Raw genomic sequence first — 24,594 nt, 5'->3', positions numbered from 1 at the left:
ATCCTGTGACCCCTGGATGGTATGTTGCCTCCCTGGCGCCAGGTTCAGGGTTGTCGCGGATCGAGTTCACAGCATTCTAAAGCGGTAGGGGGAGCAGCCAGAAGTCCTAGTATTTATTGGCACCAGTGATGTAAATAGGAAGGGTGGGAAGGTCTGGAAAAGAGATTTTAGGGAGCTACATAGAAAGATAAAAAGCAGGACCTCCAGAGTTGTGATCTCTGGACTGCTGCCTGTGCCACACACCAGTGAGGGTGATAATGGGATGATTCAGCAGAGCTGTTGATTGGAGTACTGCGCTGTCGCAACACGAGTGTTCCTGCACAGGTCTGACAAAGAGCTTGAAAAGCAGCAAGTTTTTCAATGGGAGTCATTGTTTGGAGACTACACACACACACACCCAGGTCCGACGAAGATCTTCGACGAGAAACCCAGTCTCTCTAAAAGAGAGGTATCCTGTAGTGGAGTGGTCGTCGTTGGAGTAATCTAAGGCACAGTAGGAAGTCTTTGGCTCAAACGGGGCTTTGGCAAGAACAGGCAGAGTCTAGGTAAGTTCATTCCTTATTTCTTATTCAACTCTAGAGAGAATGGGGTTTATATCGACAGAGCCAGTGTTCTGATCCGGGTGTCGGATGTGGGAATTCCAGGAGACTCCCAGCCTCTCCATTAGCCACATCTGCACCAGGTGCATCGATTTCCAGGAGACTCCCAGCCTCTCCATTAGCCACATCTGCACCAGGTGCACCAAGCAGCAGCTCCTCAGAGACCGAGTTAGGGAACTGGAGCTGCAGCTCGATGACCCACAGCTTGTTAGGGAGAGTGAGGTAGTGATAGACAGGAGCTAAGGGAGGTAGTCACCACAAGGCTACAGGAGACAGATAAATGGGTGGCTGTCAGGAGAGGGAAGAGAAAATGTCAGATAGTGGAGAGCACACCTGTGGCTGTCCCCCTCAACAATAAGTACTCCATTTTGAATACTGTTGTGGGTGGGGGGGGGCGCGGGAGACCTAGCTGGGGGAAGGTAGCTGTGCCTCTGGCACTGGGTCTGGCCCTGTGGCTCAGAAGGGTAGGGAACTGCAGAGGTTTGCAGCGGTAATGGGGAACTCTATAGTCAGGGAACAGATAGGTAATTCTGTAGATGCAGAAAGGAAACATGGATAGTAGTTTGCCTCCCAGGTGCCAGGGTCAAAGATGTTTCTGGACACATTCACAATATCCTGAAAAGGGAGGGTAAGCAGCAAGAAGCTTACAATAACATAGGAAGAAAAAGGGAGGAGTTCCTGAAAAAAGAATATACAGGGAGCTAGGAAGGAAGCTGAGAAGCAGAACCTCAAGGGTAGAAATCTCGGGACTGCTGTTTGTGCCACGCGACAGTGAGGATAGGAATAGAGTGAGGTGACATATAAATGTGTGGCTGAAAGATTGGAGCAGGGGACAGGGATTCAGATTTCTGGATAATTGGGACCTCTTCTGGGGCAGGTGTGACCTGTACAAAAGGCACAGTTTGCACTTGAATCTGAGGGGGGTCAATATTCTTCCGGGCAGATTTACTAGAGCTGTTGGGAGTGGTTTAAACTAATATGGCAGTGGGATGGGAACCAGGATGATGGAGCTGAGGATGAGCCAGCAGCTTTACAAGTAGATGATGAGTGTAAGGAGGAACAAGCCAATGATTGAAACTCTGCTCTGTCTGCATTTGTGAGATTGTACCACAGAGGCAAAATTCAAAATGGCAAAGAATGCAGGACTGAAGGTGCTGTATTTATATGTGTGTGGCATTCAGAATAAGGTGGATAAACAGTTAGAGATTGGTCAGTATGATGTTGTGGGCATCACTGAGTCATGGCTGAAAGAAGACTGTAGTTGGGAGCTTAACATCAAAGGATATACTTTGTATCGAAAGGTCAGGCAGGAAAGTGTACGCGGTGGTGTGGCTCAGTTGGTAAGAGATGGAATTACACATTTAGAAAGAGGTGACACAGGGTCAGAGAATGTTCAGTCTTTGTGGGTAGAGTTAAGAAATTGCATGGTTAATAAAACATTGTGGGAATCATTTAAAGGCCTCCAAGTAGTAGCCAAGATGTGAGAATGAGATTACAAAGGGAGCTGGAAAGGGCAAGTAATATAGGTAATGACACAATTGTAATGGGGAACTTCAGTGTGCAAGGGGATTGGAAATATTAGTTTGGTGCTGAATTGCAAGAGAGGGAATTGGTTGACTGCTAATGAGATGGATTTTTAGAGCAGCTTGTGCTTGAGCCTACTCGGGGAAAGGCTATCTTAGATTGGGTGTTGTGTAATAACCCAGATCTTACTAGGGAGTTTAATGTAAAGAAACCCTTAGGTTGAATTCGTACTGCAATTTGAGAGGGTGAAGCATAAATCAGATGTATCAGTATCACAATGGAATAAAGGGAATTACAGAGGCATGAGAGAGGAACTTGTCCAGATGGGTTGGAGGAGGATGGTGGCAGAGCAGAGACAGCTGAAGTTTCTGGGAATAGTTCACAAGGCACAGGATAGATATGTCCCACAGAGGAAGAAGTTCTCAAAAGGCAGGGGTAGGCAACCGTGGCTGACAAAGGAAGTTAAGGACTGCATAAAACCCAAGGAAAGGGCATGTAAGGTAGCATAAGTGAGTGAGAAGTTGGATGATTGGTAAGCTTTTAAAATCCAATAAAAGGCAACCAAAATAGCTATAAAATGGATAAGATGAAATATGGGAGCAAACTAGCTAATAATATAAAACAGGATACTAAAAGTTTTTTATAGTTGTATGAAAAGTAAAAGGGAGGTGAGAGTTGATATTGGATCACTGGAAAATGAAGGTGAGGTAGTAATGAGGGACAAAGAAATGGCAGATGAACCTAATGAGTACTTTGCATCTATCTTCGCTGTGGAAGACACTAGCTGTGTGCCAGAGATCCGTGAGTGTCAGGGAGCAGAAGTGAGTGCCATTGCTATTACAAAGGAAAACATGCTGGGCAAAGTCAAAGGTCTTAAGGTGGATAAGTCACCTGGGCCAGATGGACTACATCCCAGAGTCCTGAGTGAGGTTGCTGAAGAGATAACGGATGCATTAGTTATGAATTTTCACTTGATTCTGGCATGGTCCCGGAGGACTGAAAGATTGCGAATGTCTTTCCACGTTTTAAGAAGGGAGAAAGGCAAAAGAAAGGTAATTATAGGCCAGTTAGCCTAACCTCTGTGGTTGGGAATGCATTGGAGTCTGTTATTATGGATAAAGTTTTGAGGTATTTGGAGGCTAATGATAGAATAAGTCAAAGTCAGCATGGTTTCTGTAAAGGGAATCTTGCCTGACAAATCTGTTAGAGTTCTTCGAGGAAGTAGTCAGCAGGGTGGACAAAAGAGAGGCAGTTAAGATCATTTGCTTGGATTTTCGGAAGGTGTTTGATAGGGTGCCACACATGAGGCTGCTTATCAAGATAAAATCCTGTAGCATAGCAGGAAAGATGGCTGACAGGCAGAAGGCAGTGAGTGGGAATAAAAGGGGCCTTTTCTGGTTGGCTGCTGGAGATAGTAGTGTTCTTTAGGGGTCAGTGTTGGGACTGTAGCTTTTCACATTGTTTGGAATTTGTGGCAAAGTTTGTGGATGATGGGAAGATAGGTGGAGGGGTAGGTAGTGCTGAGGAAGCAATGCGATTGCAGCAGGACTTGGACAAATTGGAAGAATAGGCAAAATGTGGCAGATAAAACAGTGCTGGAAGATATATGATGCATTTTGGTAAAAGGAACAATAGTGCAGACTACTATCTAAATGGGGAGAAGGTTCAAACATCAGAGGTGCAGAGGGACTTGGGTGTCCTCAACCAGGAGTCCCAGAAGGTTAATTTACAGCTTGAGTCTGTGGGAAAGAAAGCAAAGGCAGTGTTGTCATTTATTTCAAGGGGAATAGAATATAAAAGCAAGGAGGTAACGCTGAGCATTTATAAGACACTAGTCAGGCTGCGCTTGGAGTGTTGTCAACAGTTTTGAGTCGCATTTCTCAAAGGATGTGTTGTCATTGGAGAGAGTCCAGAGGAGGTTCACGAGGATGATTCCGGGAATGAAGGGGTTAACATATGAGGAGCATTTGGCAGCTTTGGGTCTGCACCTACTGAAGCTTAGAAGAATGCGGGGCTGGGGGGGGGGAGATCTCATTAAAACCCACCAAATGTTGGAAGGACTAGATAAGGTGGATGTGGAGGGGATGGTTCCTATGGTGGGGTATCCTTAAAGTTGAGAGGTGACCCTTTAGAACAGAGGTAAGGATTTTTTTTAGCCAGAGAGTAGTGAATCTATAGAATGCTGTGGACCATGGGTATATTTAAGGCAGAAGTCGATTGTTTCCTGATAGGTTAGGGGATGAAAGGTTATGGTGAGAAGGCAGGTGTATGAGTTTGAGTGGGATCTGGGACCGGCGATGATGTAATAGCGGAGCAGACTCGATGGCTGAGCGGCCTAATTCTGCTCCTGTGTCTTACGGAATACGTAGAGTCATACTCATAGAGAAGTACAACAGAGAAAAAGATCCTCAGCCCTTCTCGTCCATGCCAAAACCATTTAATCTGCATACTCCCTTCAGCCTGCAGGGGTACCACAGCCCTCCATTTTGCTACTATCCAGGTACCTACCCAAATATCAGAGCATAAGAAATAGGAGCAGGAGTCGGCCATCTGGCCCATCGAGTCTGCCCCGCCATTCAATAAGATCATGGCTGATCTGGCCATGGGTTCACCTCCACCTACCCGCCTTTTCCCCGTAATCCTTAATTACCCTACTGTGCAAAATCCTATCCAACTGCCTTAAATATATTTACTGAGGGACAGGTTTCCCCCGCCATCTGAAGGTAGAGCATTCCTATGAAACGGTTCGTAAGCCAGAATGTCATAAACTGAAGAAGTAATTACCATTCATTTATATGGGAAAAATTTGTGAGCGTTCGTAGACCCAAAAAATAACCTACCAAGTCATGCCAAATAACACATAAAACCTAAAATAACAGTAACATATAGTAAAAGCAGGAATGATATGATAAATACACAGCCTATATAAAGTAGAAAAACTTTTCTACAATCATTGCTGCACTGTTCTCCGTAGCGAAAATCTCACCCAAGTGCTCTCGGCAGAAACACAACTTAAGTGCTGTTGGCAAGAACACTCTGTCCAGTAACCTTTAAGCTATGAAGCTGCCAAATCATACCAAATAACGCATAAAAATACACAGCCTATATAAACTAGAAATAATATATGTACAATGTAGTATCACTTACCGGAATCGGGAAGTCAGCGCCGAGCACACTGATGATGGTGTTAGGCTGAGTTGTCGGAGGTTAGGGTGGTGCAGTGGTCCTCACCCTCCGGGCAGCAAACCGATACCGATCTGCAGAGAATGCAGTGGTAGCCGGGACGCACCCAGCACATCTTTAAGAAAAAAGCCGAAATAAACAGGCTAATTAATTAGGTGCCGCCTGGCACGTAAATGTCGGCCCAGATCAGAGGCGATTGCCGATTGGGTTGCCAGTTGTGGCACCTAATTAATTAGCTTGTTTATTTCAGCTTTTTTCTTAAAGATGTGTAGGGTGCTCCCTGGCTACTGAAGCATTCTCCGCGGCAATGTATTGGTTCGCGGCCCGCGGGTTGGGGTGGTGGGACACTGGGGTGTCATCTCATCGTCGTCTGTTTCCATCAGGGCAGGCAGGTTATCTTCTATGTCTGCCTGCCTCGATGTCGAAGGTTGAGGTTCGTCGTCTGCTGTGGCTGATGTGGAAGGCTTGAAAAACGACAGTATGCTTGACTGCTTAGCCTCATGCATTTTTCTATCATACAGTTCTTTGTAAGCACTCAAACCATCCTGCACGTATACCCTGGAACTACGTACCCTTTCAAAATTAAAGTCGTACTTTTCTGCAATCATTGTTGTCAATTGCAGCGAAAATCTCACGCAGTTGCTTCACGTTCAGTTCCTGGACGACTTCACTTTCGGTCCGTTCGCTACTGCATTCGGTTTCGATTGTTATCCTTTCTTCTTCCAATTGCGTCAGCTCTTCATCTATCAGTTCTTGGTCCTCGGATGCCAAAACCTCTTCAACATCATCTTCGTCAACTTCCACAAGCCAAACTCACTTTGTCCTTACTTCGTTCACCATGATTGAAATGCTTAATTATGTCTAGTTTTACGATAAGTATGAGCTCTTTAGGCTTGTCCGATACCTTAGAACTCATCTTGCTAACGGCTGCTCACAGGCACGTGTTTAAGCAATGCTGGCGAGAATACAGTTCTGGGGGAGAGCGGCTGCTCGGGGCGCGCGCTGCCTTTTTTTGTAACAGTGAAAACACCTTCTGTTAGCGAAAACAGGTAACTAATGTAAGTCTTTCGTAACAGCGAGGTTTCGTAAAACGAATGTTCAAAAAGTGGGGGACACCTGTAGTCTCGACTGCTTCCCTGGGTAGAGAATTCCACAGATTCACCACTCTCTGGGAAAAGCAGTTCCTCCTCATCTCCGTCCTAAACCTACTCCCCCGAATCTTGAGGCTGTGTCCCCTACTTCTAGTCTCACCTACTAGTGGAAATAATTTTCCTGCCTCTATCTTGTCTATCCCTTTCGTAATTTTTGTATGTTTCTATAATATCACCTCTCATTCTTAAGTCCAGGTGACTCAATCTCTCCTCATCTCTGGAATCAACCTGGTGAACCTCCTCTGCACTGCCTCCAAAGCCAGTATATCCTTCCTCAAGTAAGGGACCAGACCTGCACGCAGCACTCCAGGTGAAGCCTCACCAGTACCCTGTACAGTTGCAGCATGACCTCCCTGCTCTTACATTCGATCTCTCTGGCTGTGAAGGCCAACGTCCCATTTGCCACCTTGATAACCTGCTGCACCTGCAAACCAACCTTTTGTGATTCATGCACAAGCACTCCCAAGTCCCTCTGTACAGCAGCGTGCTGCAATCTTTTACCATTTAAATAATAATCTGCTCTTTCATTTTTCCTCCCAAAGTGAATGATCTCACATTTACCAACATAATACTCAATGCCAGACCCTGCCCACTCACTGAATTTATCTATTTCTGTCTGTAGAATTCACAAACGCTGAAATCGAGCTCGCATGCACCACTTGTGCTGGCAGCTTGTTCCACACTCTCACGACTCTTGAGTGAAGAAATTTCCCTTCATGTTCCCCATTCACCTTTCACCCATGACCTCTGGTTGTAGTCCCACCCAAACTCAGTGGAAAAAGTGTGCTTGCATTTACCCTGTCTATACTCCTCATAACTTTGAATACCTCTATCAAATCTCCTCTCAATCTTCTACATTCCAAAGAATACAGTCTTAACTGATTCAACCTTACCCTACAACTCAGGCTACATCCACACCAGACCGAATAAATTTGTAACCGAAGCTTTTTCTCTTCGTTTTGACCCTCCGTCCACACTGAAACTGCATTTTCCTCTCCCGAAAACTGAGATTTTCAGAAACGCTCTCTAGAGTGAATAAATCTGAAAACACCTAATATCCGGCATAGTGAGTACGTGGTAACCGGCTATTTTTAAAACCGCTGTCATGACGTGCCGGAACAAATGGTGGCAACGCGGCATTTCATTGTTTTCTTGAACGCAACCTCAAACACCACAACAATATCTGACAACAGATGTGTAGCAGCCTAATGTAACATTGTATGGAAATACAAGATAACACTGATGCAGACATGTTTTATACATTTAACAAGGTGCTTTATTAATGTATTGCTTGTACAAGTATTCAATAGATGCGATTGTCACTTTTGCCCAGTAACTCGTTTTATTGCACATCTTAAATACAGCAAAATAATACAAAGACATGGCAAAAGTAAGGCAAACAAATGAGATAACAGCAAATTTCACTTTTGCCCAGTAACAAGCCTTATTGCATTTAGTTGTAGCTGTTGTCCCTTTCATCGGTGAAGAGACTATGGCTGCAGGAAATGTTTCTGGACAAACGCGCACCAAGTCTTTCGTTTGGCAATTTCCTTTGAAGTTTTTCTAGTCTGTAACTGGACAAACGCGCACCAAGTATACAGTTTCCTCTTCGCTTGTTTTCTGTGTGTCCTGCGCATGCCCAGTAGGAAGAGATTCGCCCAAATATCCGTTTCAATGTGGACAGAGGTATTTTTTAAAAAGCCTAGTGTGGACGCCTGTCGTTTTTACGTGAAACTGGCGTTTTCAAAATTATCCGGTCTAGTGTGGACGTAGCCTCAGGTCCACCAGACCCAGGAACATCCTTGTAAATTTTCTCTGCACTCTTTCAACCTTGTTTACACCTTGCTGTAATTAGGTGACCAAAACTGCACACAATACTCCAAATTAGGCCTCGGCAACATCTTATACAACTTCAACATAACATCCCATCTTCTGTGCTCAATGCATTGATTTATGAAGGCCAATGTGCCAAAAGCTTTCTTTACAACCCGATCTACCTCTCAGTGACCTATAGACCTGTATTTCCAGATCTGTCTGTTCTACCACACTCCACAGTGCACTGTGGTTTGTCCTACTGAATGTCAACACTTTGCACTTCTCTGCATTAAATTTCATCTGCCATTTTCAGCCCATTTATCCACGATGCAGATCCCTTTGTCCACTACAACCCCAACCTTGGTGCCATCGCAGATTTGCTGCTCCAGTTAACCACCTTATAAGACCACAAGACATGAGCTGACCCGATAGGCCATTTGGTCCATCGAGTCTGCTCAGCCATTCAATCCTGGCTGATCCCTTTTTCCCTCCTCAGCCCCAGTCCCCAGCTTTCTCCCCGTAACCTTTGTTGCCATGTCCAATCAAGAACCTATCAACCTCTGCCTTTAATACACCGAACGACCTGGCCTCCACAGCTGCCTGTGGTAATAAATTCCACAACTTCACCCCTCTCGGGCTGAAGAAATTTCTCTGCATCTCTCTTGTAAATGGATGCCCCTCCATCTTGAGGCTGTACCCTCTTGTCCTAGACTCCCCCATCATGGGAAACATTCTTTACACATCTACTCTGTCTTGGCCTTTTAACATTTGAAAGAGTAAGACACCCTCTCATCCTTCTAAATTCCAGCGAGTACAGACCCAGAACTATCAATCAAACCTTGTATGATAACCCTTTCATTCCTGGAATCGTCCTTGTGAACCTCCTCTGAACCCTCTCCAATGCCAGCACATCTTTTCTAAGCTGAGGGGCCCAAAACTGTTGACAATACTCAAGGTGAGGCCTCACCAGTGCCTTATAAAGTCTCAGCATCACATCCCTGCTCTTGTATTCTAGACCTCTTGAAATGAATGCTAATATTGCATTTGCCTTCCTCACCACAAACTCTACCTGCAAGTTAACCTTTAGGGTGTTCTGCACAAGGGCTCCCAAGTCCCTCTGCATCTCAGATTTTTGGATTTTCTCCCCATTTAGAAAATAGTCTGCTCATTTATTTCTACTATCAAAGTGCATAACCATGCATTTTCCACATTGTATTTAATTTGCCACCCTATTGCCCATTCTCCAAATCTGTCCAAGTCCTTTTGCATCCTACCTGTTTCCTCAATACTACCTGCCTCTCCACCAATCTTCATATCATCTGTAAACTTGGCAACAAAGCCATCTATTCCATCATCTAAGTCATTCACATACAGCATAAAAAGAAGTGGTCCCATCACCGACCCCTGCAGGACACCACTAGTCACTGGAAGCCAACCAGACAAAGGATCCTTTTATTCCCACTGGCTGCCTCCTACCAATCAGCCAATGCTCTAACCATGTTAGTAACTTTCCTGTAATACCATAGGCTCTTAACTTGATAAACGGCCTCTCCTGTGGCACCTTGTCAAAGGCCTTCTGAAAATCCAAATACCTACTGCATCCCCTTAATCAATTCTACTTGTAATCTCCTCAGAGTTCCAAGAGGTTCATCAGGGAAGATTTTTCCTAAAGGAAACCATGCTGATTTTGTCCTATTCTCTGCAAAGTGCATCCGGCTGCAGCTCCTTGAAGACCGTGTTAGGGATCTGGAGCAGCAGCTGGATGACCTTCAGCTTATACAGGACAGCAAGGAAATAATTGATCAGAGTTACAGGGAGGTAGTCACTGTGAAGTTGCAGGAGGCGAGTAGCTGGGTGACTGTCAGGAGAAAAGGAAATAGACAGTTAGAGTAGAGCACCCTGTGGCCATTCCTCTCAAAAATGAGTATACCGCTTTGGATACTGTTGTGGGGGATGACCTCCTGGGAGAATGCCACGGCGGCTGGGTTACAGGCACTGAGCATGGGTCCATGGTGCAGAAGGGAAAGAAAGAGAAGTTGGGAGCAGTGCTGATAGGGAACTCAATAGTGAGGGGAACAGACAGGAGATTCTGTGGACGTGAACGGGACACCAAGGTGATATGTTACCTCCCAGGGGCCAGGATCAGTGATGTCTCAGATCGCGTCCACAACATTTTGGAGAGGGAGGGGAAGCAGCCAGATGTCTTGGTACATATTGGTACCAATGGCATAGGAAGGAAAAGCAATGAGGTCCTGAAGAGAGAATTTAGAGAGCTGGGTAGAAAGCTGAGAAGCAGGACCTCTCAGGTAGTAATTTCTGGATTGCTGCCTGTGCCACGCACCAGTGAGGGTAGAAACAGGATGATTTGGCAGATAAATGTGTGGCTGAGAAGCTGGTGCAGGGAGCAGGGCTTCAGGTTCTTGGATCATTGGGATCTCTTCTGGGGGAGGTATGACCTGTTCAAAAGTGACGGGTTGCACCTGAACATGAGGGGACCAATATTCTCATAGGCAGATTTGTTAGAGCTATTGGGGAGGATTTAAACTAACTTGGTAGGGGGGTGGGAACCAGAGTGAAGGGGCTCAGGAAAGGATGGATGGTAAAAAAGCAAAGATAGCATGCAGTCAGACTGTCAGGAAGGGTGGGCATAACTGCAGCCAGCAGGGTGAGTATCTGTGCATTAGGGATGCAGAATCATTCCAAAGGGAAGCAAATACAGTATTCAAAGTGCACAATGCACGGAGTACAAGAAGTAAGGTGGATGATCTTGATGCACTTTTACAGATTGTCGGGGATGCTGTGGCTATCACTGAATGGTGGCTGAAGGATGGTTGGAGTTGGGACCTAAATGTCCAAGGTTACACATTATATCGGAGAGATGGGAAGGTAGGCAGAGGGGGTGGTGTGGCTCCACTGGTAAAGAATGGCATCAAATCAGTAGAAAGATGTGACATAGGTTTGGAAGATATTGGATCTTTGTGAGTTAAGTTAAACCGCAAGGGTAAAGAGACGTTGATGGCAGTTATATACAGGCCTCCCAACAGTGCCTGGGAGGTGGACCACAGATTACAACAGGAAATAGAAAAGGCGAGTCAAAAGGACAATGTTATGGTAGTTATGGGAGATTTTAACATGCAGGTCAATTGGAAAAATCAGGTTGGTAATGGATCTTAAGAGAGAGAGTTTGTTGAATGGCTATGAGATGGCTTTTTAGAGCAGTTTGTCATTGAGCCTACCAGGGGATCAGCTATACTGGATTGGGTGTTATGAAATGAACCAGAGACGATTAGGGAGCTTAAGGTAAAAGAACCCTTAGGAGCCCATGATCACAATATGATTGTGTTCAACTTGGAATTTGACAGGGAGAAAGTAAAGTCTGATGTAGCAGTATTTCAGTGGAGTAAGGGAAATTACAGTGGTATGAGAGAGGAGTTGGCCAAATTAAACTGGAAGAAGATCCTAGCAGGGATGTCAGCAGAGCAGCAATGGCGTGAGCTTCTGGAAAAAATGGGGAAGGTGCAGGATAGATGTATTGCAAAAACAAAGAAGTACCCAAATGACAATTGTGGCTGTCAAGGGAAGTCAGATCTAATCTATAAGCAAAAGATGGCATATAACAACGCAAAAATTAGTGGGAAGATAGAGGATTGGGAAGATTTTATACCCTAGAGAGCAGCTAAAAGAGTCACTAGGAGGGAAAAGATGAAATATGAAAGCAAGCTAGCAAATAATATCAAAGTGGATAGTAAAAGCTTTTTCAAGTACATAAAAAATAAGGGAGAGAGGAGAGTGGTTATAGGACTGCTAGAAAATGAGGCCAGAGAAATAATAGCAGAAGACAAGGAGATGGCAGATGAACTAAATGAGTATTTTGCATCATCTTCACTGTGGAGGGCACCGGCAGTGTGCCAGATGTTGAAGAGTGTGAGAGAAGAATTGAATTGACTTTATTTCTTACATCCTTCACGTATATGAGGAGTAAAAAATTTTTACATTACATCTCCACTTAGATGTGCAATGTGCCGTCATAGTAATTTATAATAATAGAAGAGACAATGTAACATAGAGTACACTCAGATCAGTGTGAGTTCATCAGTCTGGTGGTGTGGTGGAAGAAGCTATCCTGGAGCCTGTTGGTCTTGGCTTTTATGCTGCGGTACCGTTTCTGACTTAGAGAAGTGAGTGCAGTAACTGTTACAAGGGAGAAGGTCACCAAGCCAAGATGAACTGCACCCTAGGGTTCTGCAACAGGTAGCAATAGAGACTGTGGAGACATTAAGTTTCAATGGGTGCATTTAATGTCAATAGAAATGTGTACAATATACACGCAGAAATTCTTCTTCACAGACGTCTACGAAAACAGAAGAGTGCCCCAAAGAATGAATGACAGTTAAAATGTTAGAACCCCAAACTTCCTCCACCAACCCCCCCCTCCCACGCAGCGAGGCTATGACCCCCCCCCACTAGCAAAAAAGTATCAGGACCCTCCACCGAGCATTCAAGTGTGCAGCAAAGCATCAATAAAGGGAAAGATTTGCAGTGGTTTCAAAAGATGATGAGATCATGTGGACAGCCAGAGGCTTTTTCCCAGGACTGAAATGGCTGACACAAGGGGCCATGGTTTTAAGGTGTTTGGAAGTAGGTTTAGGGGGATGTCAGGGGTAAGTTTTTCACGCAGAGTGGTGGTTGCATTGAATGCACTGCCAGCGATGGTGGTAGAAGCAGGTACAATAGGATCTTTCAACAGCGGTCCCCAACCACCGGGCCGCGGACCAGTACCGGTCTGCAAAGCTCCTACTGGGCCGCGAGGGAACGATATGATTTGGCGATATGGTGAGTAAAAAAACAAACGTCGCTTGAGAGTCTCTTTGGAAGAGGTGGTAGGGGACATAAAAGGCCTAATGATGATGATAACGCAGAGACAGCTGAGGCTGAGACTGCAAAAAAAAAGCTTCCTTCAACAGAAAATACGACAAGTCGTACATAAAATATGGGTTTATTGCGACCGGTGACTCGCACGCTCCAAGCCCCCTGTGTGTGATATGTGGAGACAAGCTGTCTAATGAGGCAATGAAGCCCTCAAAACTGCTTCGGCACCTTGAGTCCAAGCACCCTGCACTAAAGCCAAACCCGCTGAGTTTTTTGAGCGGAAGAAACGTGAGCAAGCGGGAGAGAAGCAAGTGCTGAGAGTCACCACCTCCACAAATGCTGCTACTCTGAGAGCGTCGTACTTAGTGGCTGGCTGTATTGCTAAGGCTAAGAAGCCTTTCACTGTTGGTGGTGAATTGATTCTGCCTGCTGCCAAGGACATGTGCCGTGAACTGTTGGGAGAAGCTGCAACTAACAAGATGGCACAGGTTTCTCTTTCAGCTACCACAGTTTCAAGGAGAATCGATGACACAGCAGAGGACATCGACGCACAGCTGTTGGAACAGCTGAACGAGTCACCATGGTACATTATCCATGTTGACGAGTCTACCGATGTCGACAACAAGGCAATGCTGCTGGTTTATCTGCGATATATATTTCAAGACGATGTGCAGGAGGATGTGTTGTGTGCACTGCTGCTGCCAACTAACACAACTGGGGCAGAACTATTCAAGTCTTTGAATGACTACATGTCAGGCAAACTGGACTGGTCATTCTGTGTTGGAATATGCACAGACGGGGCTGCAGCTATGACTGGACGGCTGTCTGGTTTCACTACCCAAGTCAGAGGTTGCTCCTGAATGCCAGTCTACACACTGTGTCACACACAGGGAAATGCTGGCTAGCCGAAAAATGTCACCTGATCTTAACAGCATATTGAGTGACGTTGTTGAAGTTATCAATCACATCAGAGCAAAAGCCCTTAACTCACGTCTGTTTGAGCAGCTTTGTGAGGAAATGGATGCAGAGCACAAACGCCTTCTCTTACACACTGAAGTCAGGTGGCTATCAAGGGGGAGAGCCCTGGCCAGGGTTTTTGAGTTAAGAGAGCAGCTACAGAGATTTCTTTCAGGAAAAAAGTCACCACTGGCAGCAGACTTCAGTGACGAGGAGTGGATAGCAAAACTCACTTATCTGTGTGACATCTTCAACCTGCTCAATGAACTCAATTTGTCGGGATCTGTCCTGGACCCCTGCTATTTGTGATTTTTATAAATGACCTGGATGAAGAAGCGGAAGGATGGGTGAGTAAGTTTGCAGATGACACGAAGATTGGAGGAGTTGTGGATGGAGCTGTAGGTTGTCGAAGGTTACAAGAGGATATAGACAGGATGCAGAGCTGGGCAGAAAAGTGGCAGATGGAGTTCAGTCCGGATAAGTGTGAGGTGATGCATTTTGGAAGGACAAACCAGAAGGCTGAGTACAGGGTTAATGGTCGGTTACTTAAGAGTGTGGATGAACAGAGGGGCCTTGGGGTTCAAATCCATACATCCCTCAAGGTCGCTGCACAGGTTGATAGGGTAGTTAAAAAGGCCCATGGGATGCCAGACTTCATTAATAGGGGGACTGAGTTCAAGAGTAGAGAGGTCATGCTGCAATTCTACAAATCTCTGGTGAGACCACACTTAGAGTGTTGTGTTCAGTTCTGGTCACCTCATTATAGGAAGGATGTGGAAGCTATGGAGAGGGTGCAGAGGAGATTTACCGGGATGTTGCCTGGATTGGAAAACAAGTCTTATGAGGCAAGGTTAGCAGAGCTGGGACTTTTTTCTTTGGAGCGTAGAAGGATGAGAGGGGACTTGATAGAGGTTTACAAGATTATGAGAGGCATAGATAGGGTGCATAGCCGGTACCTGTTTCCCAGGACATGAATAGCAAACACCAGAGGGCATATGTACAAAGTTAAGAGAGGGAAGTTTAGGGGAGACATCGGGTAAGTTTTTGTTTACACAGGGGGTTGTGGGTGCCTGGAATGACTTGCCAGGGATGGTGGTGGAGGCTGATACTTTATACTTTATTGTCGCCAAACAATTGGTACTAGAACGTACAATCATCACAGCGATATTTGATTCTGTGCTTCACACTCCCTGGATTACAAATATTAAATAATAAAGTAGTTAAAATTAGTAAATATTAAAAATTTAAATTATAAATCATAAATAGAAAATAGAAAAATGGAAAGTAAGGTAGTGCAAAAAAAACCGAGAGGCAGGTCCGGATATTTGGAGGCTACGGCCCAGATCCGGGTCAGGATCCGTTCAGCAGTCTTATCACAGTTGGAAAGAAGCTGTTCCCAAATCTGGCCGTACGAGTCTTCAAGCTCCTGAGCCTTCTCCCGGAGGGAAGACAGACAAAAAGTGTGTTGGCTGGGTGGGTCGTGTCCTTGATTATCCTTGCAGCACTGCTCCGACAGCGTGCGGTGTAAAGTGAGTCCACGGACGGAAGATTGGTTTGTGTGATGTCTTCACGATCTTCTGCAGCTTCTTCCGGTCTTGGACAGGACAACTTCCATACCAGGTTGTGATGCACCCTAGAAGAATGCTTTCTACGGTGCATCTATAAAAATTAGTGAGGGTTTTCGGGGACAGGCCAAATTTCTTTAGTTTTCTCAGGAAGTAAAGGCGCTGGTGGGCTTTCTTGGCAGTGAACTCTGCTTGGTTGGACCAAGTCAGGTCACTTGTGATATTGACCCCGAGGAACTTAAAGCTTTTGACCTGTTCCACTTGCGCACCACCGATGTAAATTGGATCGTGCAGTCTGCTACTCCTTCTGAAGTCAACAACCAATTCCTTCGTCTTGCGGACATTCAGGGATAGATTATTGTCTTCGCACCATGCCACCAGCTTCTTAATTTCTTAACACATTAGGGGTATTTAAGAGCCTCTTGGACAGGCACATGGATGAAAGAAAAATGGAGGCCTACGGGGTAGCGTGGGTTTAGTACTTTTTGTTTAAGGAATATATGGGTGGGCACAACATCGAGGCCCGAAGGGCCTGTACTATGCTGTAGTTTTCTAGTGTCAGCTCATGATGGAATGGCGGAGCAGACTCGATGGGCCGAATGGCCGACTTCTGCTCCTTTGTCTTACGGACTAGTGTCTAGTATCTAGTCATGAAAAGCCATTTAAACCTGGAAACATTTTTGTGAACCTCCTTTGAACACTCCAGTTTCAACACATCCTTTTCAAGACAAGGTGCCCAAAAACTGCTCAGAATACTCCAATCGAGGCCACTCCTTTGCTTTATAAAGTCTCAACATTACATTCTTGCTTTTATATTCTAGTCCTCTTGAAATGAACGATAATATCACATTTGCCTTCCTCACCATCCCACTACCCTGAGAAAGAAACTTGCTTGGTCGACTTCAGGCGCCGCCTCTCATGGCTGAATCCTTTCGAGGCAAAGCTATCGAGCCTCCTTCCCCACTCAAACCCTAGACGCTTCTGCAATTGCTTAATCTCCTCGTAAGACCATAAGATTTAGGAGCAGAAGTAGGCCATTCAGCCCATCGAGTCTGCTCTGCCATTCAATCATGGGCTGATCCACTTCATCCAGTCATCCCCACTCCCCTGCTTTCACCTTTTATTTAGCTACGTGTGTGGCTGGGATGATCATCTGCTCATATTTAACCCCATGTGTGTGTGCGTTTAAGTCCCCGTGCTGGGCTGTGCTTAAGCTTGCGTATGCTGCTTTGTTTTCCAGTCCTGGCGCCGTGGGAAGTTGGTGGCCGAGGACCTGCTCCTCACAACCGGAACTACCTCAGACCTGACCTGCCGGGGCCTTGTCCACCACCTGTGAGATTCAGGGACGCCCCTGGCCCTGACGGTAAGTTGCGCTTCTCTGTGTCCGTGTGATTGGCACTGTGTCGGGACTAAATCTGCAGGGCAGAAGTAAGTTTGCAGATGACATGAAGGCCGATGACACGTTGATAATGTAGAAGGTTGTCGTGAGTTAGAACAGCACACTGACAGGTCGCAGAGCTGGACTGAGAAGTGACAGATGGAGCTTAACCCGGAAAAATGTGGTGATTCATTTTGGAAAGTTGAATTTGAAGGCAGAATACTGGGTTAATGTAAGGATTCTTAGTAGTGCGCAGGAACTTGCAGATCCTGTCATCCACATCCATAGGTTCCTGATAGTTGCCAGACGTGTTGGCCTTCATTAGTCAGGGGATTGACAACAGGAGCTGTGAGGTAATGTTGCAGCTCTATAGAATCCTGGGGAGACCACTCACAGTATTCGGCTTAGTTATGGTCCCCTCATTATAGGAACGTACAGTAGAACAGCGAACAGTACAGGACAGGAACAGACACCATGGCCCACAATAAATTAATAATGGCCAACTAAACTGATCTCTTGTGCCTGCACAATGTCCATATCCCTCACATTCATGTGCCTGCACAATGTCCATATCCCTCACATTCTAAATGTCTCTTAAAAATCTCTAATGTATCTGCCTTTACCACTGGCCCAGTCAGGACATTCTAGACACCCACTATTCTGTGATTTAAAAAAAAGCATCCCTTCATATTTCCTTTGAACCTACCCCCTCTCACCCTAAGTGCATGCCCTCTGGTACTAGACATTTCAAGCCTTGGAAAAAGATACTGTCTGCCTACTCTATCTGCGCCTCTCATAATGTTAGAAAACCTCTTTCAGATCTGCTGTCAGTCTCTGTGGCTCCAGAGGAAACAACACAACTTTGCCCAACCTTTTGCTATGGCACACGCCCTCTAATCTAGGCACCTCTTCAACACCTTCTCCAAAGCCTCGACATTCTTCTTGTAATGGGCTGACCAGAGCCGTATGCAAAACTCCAGATGTGGCCTAACTTGAGTTTTATAAATCTGCAACATAATTTACTATTGAACTTAGTGCCTTGACTAACAAACTCAAGTATGCTACAAGCCTTATCAACCACCCGATCAACCTTCGTAACCACTTCCTGCGAGCTATGAACTTGAACTTCAAAACCCTTCTGCTCATCAACACGGTTAAGGATCTTGCCCGTGACAATGTACTGTCTCTTTACATTTGACCTACCACTTCACAGAGTGAAGGGCTAGTTTCTGAGCTGTACTGTTCTGTGACTCCGTTCTGCAGATCCGTGTGGAACACCATTAATCACAGATCTCCAGTTAGAATAGGTCTCTTCAAACACTACCCTCTGTAGGTCAGCAATTCACCATGGATCCCATGCATCTTCATCTTCTTGATGAGCTTCCCATGAGGGACCTTGTCAAAGGCCTTACTGAAATCCATGTAGACAACATCCACAGCGATCACACTCATCACCTCATCGAAAAAATTGTTAATAAAAAATGACTTGCTCTGCACAAAATGTGAAAAATTTTTGCATCTGTATTTACTCAGGAGACGGACACAGAGTCTATAGAAGAGAGGCCAAGCAGCATTGATTTCATGGAACCTGTACAGATTACAGAGGAGCTACCTCGAGGGAAATCAGGGTAGATAAATCCTTGGGGCCTGACAGGGTGTTCCCTCGGACCCTACGGGAGGCAATTTCTGGGGCCCTAGCAGATATTTAAATACATCGATCGTGACAGGACAAGTACCAGAGGATTGGAGGATAGCCAATATTGTTTTGCTGTTTAAAGAAAGGTCTAAGCATAAACCAGGAAATTATAGGCTGGTGACTGACATCAGTTGTGGGAAAGTTATTGGAAGGTATTCTAAGGGATCAGAAATAGAAGTATTTGGATAGACATGGACTGATTATGGATAGTCAGCATGGCTTCGTGTGTGGTAGGTTGTGTCTAACCGATCTTAAGGAGTTTTTAGAGGAAATTACCAGGAAAGTTGATGAAGGCAGGCCAGTAGATGTCTACATAGACTTTAGTAAGACATTTGACAAGGTCCCGCATGGGAGGCTGATCAGGAAGGTTCGGGCACTCGGCATTCAAGATGAGGTAGTAAATTGGATTAGATATCAGCTTTGTGGGAGAAACCAGAGAGTGGGAGTAGATGTTTGCCTCTCTGACTGGAGGCCTGTGACTAGTGGTGTGCCTCAGGGATCGGTGCTGGGTCCATTGTTGTTTGTCATCTATATCAATGATCTGGATGAAAATGTGGTTAACTGAACCAACAAATTTGTGGATGACACCACGATAGGGGGTGTAGTGGACAGTGAGGAAGGCGAACGTGTCTTACAGCGGGATCTGCATCAGCTGGGAAAATGGGCTGAAAAATATCAGATGGAATTTAATGCAGCTAGTGCTAGGTTTTGCATTTCAGTAGGTCTTACAGAGTGAACGGTTTGGCAGTGTGGTAGAACAAAGAGATCTGGGAATACACGTCCATAATTCGTTGAAAGTGTTCAATAGGGTCATAAAGAAAGCTTTTGGCACATCGGCCTTCATAAATCAATATATTAAGTACAGGAGATGGGATGTTACGTTGAAGTTCTATAAGACCTTGGTGAGGCCTGATTTGGAAGAAAATCTGCAGATGCTGGAAATCAGAGCAACACACACAGCAGGCCGGAGGAACTCAGCAGGCCAGGCAGCATCCATGGAAAAGAGTACTTTCGACATTTCAGACCTGTTGAGATCCTCCAGCATTTTGTATATTGCTTGGAGTATTATGTGCAGTTTTGGTCACCTACCTACAGGAAAATATGTACACAAGGTTGAAAAAGTATACAGAAACTTTACAAGGATGTTGTCTGGAGGACATGTGTTATAAGGAAAGATTGAGTAGGTTAGGACTATATTCCTTAGAATGTAGAAGACTGAGAGAAGAATTGATAGGGGTATACTAAATTATGAGGGGTATAGATAAATACAAGCAGGCTTTTTCCACTGAGGTTGGGTGTGTCTCCAACCAGAGGCCATAGGTTAAGGGTGAAAGGTGAGAAGTTTAAGGGGAACATGAGGGGAAACTTCCTCACTTTGAGCTTGTGAGCGCATGCAATGAGCTGCCAGTATGGAGGGCTATGGTCCCAGTGCAGGTCGCCGGGAGTAGCCAGTTTAAATGGTTTTGGTATGGACTAGAGGGGCTGAAGGTCCTGTTTCTGTGCTGTAGTTCTCTGTAACTCTAAAGCTCTCCCCAATTAGACCATGGTTTTCCAAGTGCTCAGAAATCCCATCCCTAAGAATCAGACGAAAAAAAGGGTTGAAAGGTTCATTTATTATCAATGTATGCAATTCTGAAATTTTTCTCCAAGTAGCCCTGAAACCAAGAAAGGGAGCACCATCAACCCTGAAACCTCTCCTCCCCACACAAAAACAGAACAGGCCCACGTCCCCGAAATCTGCCTCCCCGGGTCCCGCTCCGGTAGCCGTGATCCCCAGCGGTCAAAAGGCAGGCAGCTAGTGCTCACCTTCCGCAATCTCCTTGACGCTTCAGTCTCCTTCGTTGCTTTAACTGGTGAAACGGAGTTGAAGTCAGCTCACACCCCATCCATCAGCCTGTTCACCATGAGGTTCAGTCAAGATGGTGCCTCTGTACAATGCTCCTTTGGTCGATATTTTTTGGATAGATCATAAAACCATAGAAAAACTACAGCACAGAAACAGGCCTTTTGGCCCTTCTTGGCTGTGCCGAACCATTTTCTGCCTAGTCCCACTGACCTGCACACGGACCATATCCCTCCATACACCTCCCATCCATGTATCTGTCCAATTTATTCTTAAATGTTAAAAAAGAACCCGCATTTACCACCTCGTCTGGCAGCTCATTCCATACTCCCACCACTCTCTGTGTGAAGAAGCCCCCCCCTAATGTTCCCTTTAAACTTTTCCCCCCTCACCCTTAACCCATGTGCTCTGGTTTTTTTCTCCCCTTGCCTCAGTGGAAAAAGCCTGCTTGCATTCACTCTTATCTATACCCATCATAATTTTATATACCTCTATCAAATCTCCCCTCATTCTTCTACACTCCAGGGAATAAAATCCTAACCTATTCAACCTTTCTCTGTAACTGAGTTTCTCAAGTCCCGGCAACATCCTTGTAAACCTTCTCTGCACTCTTTCAACCTTATTTATATCCTTCCTGTAATTTGGTGACCAAAACGGAACACAATACTCCAGATTCGGCCTCACCAATGCCTTATACAACCTCATCATAACATTCCAGCTCTTATACTCAATACTTTGATTATTAAAGGCCAATGTACCAGAAGCTCTCTTTACAACTCTATCTACCTGTGACGCCACTTTTAGGGAATTTTGTATCTGTATTCCCAGATCCCTCTGTTCCACTGCACTCCTCAGTGCCTTACCATTAACCCTGTATGTTCTACCTTGGTTTGTCCTTCCAAAGTGCAATACCTCACACTTGTCTGTATTAAACTCCATCTGCCATTTTTCAGCCCATTTTTCCAGCTGGTCCAAATCCCTCTGCAAACTTTGAAAACCTTCCTCACTGTCCACTACACCTCCAATCTTTGTATCATCAGCAAATTTGCTGATCCAATTTACCACATTATCATCCAGATCATTGATATAGATGACAAATAACAATGGACCCAGCACTGATCCCTGTGGCACACCACTAGTTACAGGCCTCCACTTTGAGAAGCAATCCTCTACTACCACTCTTTGGCTTCTTCTACTGAGCCAATGTCTAATCCAACTTACTACCTCTCCATGTATACCTAGTGACTAAATTTTCCTAACCAACCTCCCATGCGGGACCTTGTCAAAGGCCTTACTGAAATCCATGTAGACAACATCCACTGCCTTCCCTTCATCCACTTTCTTGGTAACCTCCTTGAAAAACTCCAATAGATTGGTCAAACATGACCTACCACGCACAAAGCCATGTTGACTCTCCCTAATAAGTCCCTGTCTATCCAAATGCTTGTAGATTCTGTCTCTTAGTACTCCCTCCAATAACTTACCCACTACCGACGTCAAACTTACCAGCCTATAATTTCCCGGATTACTTTTCGATCTTTTTTTAAACAACGGAACAATATGAGCCATTCTCCAATCCTCTGGCACCTCGCCCGTAGACAGCGACATTTTAAATATATCTGCCAAGGCCCCTGCAATTTCAACACTTGTCTCCTTCAAGGTCCGAGAGAACACCCTGTCAGGTCCTGGGGATTTATCCACTTTAATTTGCCTCAAGATAGCAAGCACCTCCTCCTTTTCAATCTGTACAGTTTCCATGATCTCACTACTTGTTTTCCTTAATTCCATAGACTTCATGCCAGTTTCCTTAGTAAATACAGATGCAAAAAACCCATTTAAGATCTCCCCCATTTCTTTTGGTTCCGCACATAGCTGACCACTCTGATCTTCAAGAGGGCCAATTTTACATAGAACATAGAACATAGAATAGTACAGTACAGTACAGGCCCTTTGGCCCACAATATTGTGCCGACCCTCAAACCCTGCCTCCCATATAAGCCCCCACCTTAGATTCCTCCATATACCTGTCTAGTAGTCTCTTAAACTTCACTAGTGTATCTGCCTCCACCACTGACTCAGGCAGTGCATTCCACGCACCAACCACTCTCTGAGTAAAAAACCTTCCTCTAATATCCCCCTTGAACTTCCCACCCCTTACCTTAAAGCCATGTCCTCTTGTATTAAACAGTGGTGCCCTGGGGAAGAGGCGCTGGCTATCCACTCTATCTATTCCTCTTATTATCTTGTACACCTCTATCATGTCTCCTGTCATCCTCCTTCTTTCCAAAGAGTAAAGAGTAAAGCCCTAGCTCCCTTAATCTCTGATCATAATGCATACTTTCTAAACCAGGCAGCATCCTGGTAAATCTCCTCTGTACCCTTTCCAATGCTTCCACATCCTTCCTATAGTGAGGTGACCAGAACTGGACACAATACTCCAAGTGTGGCCTAACCAGAGTTTTATAGAGCTGCATCATTACATCGCGACTCTTAAACTCTATCCCTCGACTTATGAAAGCTAACACCCCATAAGCTTTCTTAACTACCCTATCCACCTGTGAGGCAACTTTCAGGGTTCTGTGGACATGTACCCCGAGATCCCTCTGCTTCTCCACACTACCAAGTATCCTGCCATTTACTTTGTACTCTGCCTTGGAGTTTGTCCTTCCAAAGTGTACCACCTCAGACTTCTCCGGGTTGAACTCCATCTGCCACTTCTCAGCCCACTTCTGCATCCTATCAATGTCTCTCTGCAATCTTTGACAATCCTCTACACTATCTACAACACCACCAACCTTTGTGTCGTCTGCAAACTTGCCAACCCACCCTTCTACCCCCACATGCAGGTCGTTAATAAAAATCACGAAAAGTAGCGGTCCCAGAACAGATCCTTGTGGGACACCACTAGTCACAATCCTCCAATCTGAATGTACTCCCTCCACCACGACCCTCTGCCTTCTGCAGGCAAGCCAATTCTGAATCCACCTGGCCAAACTTCCCTAGATCCCATGCCTTCTAACTTTCTGAGTAAGCCTACCGTGTGGAACCTTGTCAAATGCCTTACTAAAATCCATATAGATCACATCCACTACACTACCCTCATCTATATGCCTGGTCACCTCCTCAAAGAACTCTATCAGGCTTGTTAGACACGATCTGCCCTTCACAAAGCCATGCTGACTGTCCCTGATCAGACCATGATTCTCTAAATGCCTATAGATCCTATCTCTAAGAATCTTTTCCAACAGCTTTCCCACCACAGACGTAAGACTCACTGGTCTACAGTTACCCGGACTATCCCTACTACCTTTTTTGAACAAGGGGACAACATTCGCCTCCCTCCAGTCCTCCGGTACCATTCCCGTGGACAACGAGGACATAAAGATCCTAGCCAGAGGCTCAGCAATCTCTTCTCTCGCCTCGTGGAGCCGCCTGGGGAATATTCCGTCAGGCCCTGGGAACTTATCTGTCCTAATGTATTTTAACAACTCCAACACCTCCTCTCTCTTAATATCAACATGTTCCAGAACATCAACCTCACTCATATTGTTCTCACCATCATCAAGTTCTCTCTCATTGGTGAATACCGAAGAGAAGTATTCATTGAGGACCTCGCTCCCTTCCACAGCCTCCAGGCACATCTTCCCACCTTTATCGCTAATCGGTCCTACCTTCACTCCTGTCATCCTTTTGTTCTTCACATAATTGAAGAATGCCTTGGGGTTTTCCTTTACCCTACTCGCCAAGGCCTTCTCATGCCCCCTTCTTGCTCTTCTCAGCCCCTTCTTAAGCTTTCTTGCTTCCCTATATTCGTCAATAGACCCATCTGATCCTTGCTTCCTAAACCTCATGCCTCCTTCCACCTGACTAGATTTTCCACCTCACTTGTCACCCATGGTTCCTTCACCCTACCATTCTTTATCTTCCTCACTGGGACAAATTTATCCCTTACATCCCGCAAGAGATCTCTAAACATCGACCACATGTCCATAGTACATTTCCCTGCAAAAACAT

At 45.3% G+C, this 24,594-nt stretch overlaps 1 protein-coding gene across 3 annotated transcripts in view; it reads left to right on the top strand.

Annotated features, from left to right (window-relative positions):
* fam113 (family with sequence similarity 113) overlaps positions 1 to 24,594 on the top strand; it is a 99,423-nt gene that overhangs the window by 70,577 nt on the left and 4,252 nt on the right. For all 3 annotated transcript variants that reach the window (XM_063047238.1, XM_063047239.1, XM_063047240.1), the window contains exon 9: positions 16,904 to 17,026. In XM_063047238.1, coding sequence (XP_062903308.1) covers positions 16,904 to 17,026 — 123 coding nt within the window. The remainder of the gene's footprint in view (positions 1 to 16,903; positions 17,027 to 24,594) is intronic.

This window comes from Mobula hypostoma, chromosome 4, assembly GCF_963921235.1.
Source record: "Mobula hypostoma chromosome 4, sMobHyp1.1, whole genome shotgun sequence".
NCBI classification, from domain to species: domain Eukaryota; kingdom Metazoa; phylum Chordata; class Chondrichthyes; order Myliobatiformes; family Myliobatidae; genus Mobula; species Mobula hypostoma.
Note: the sequence above shows the minus strand (reverse complement) of the source record. Positions and strands in the feature narration are given on the sequence as shown.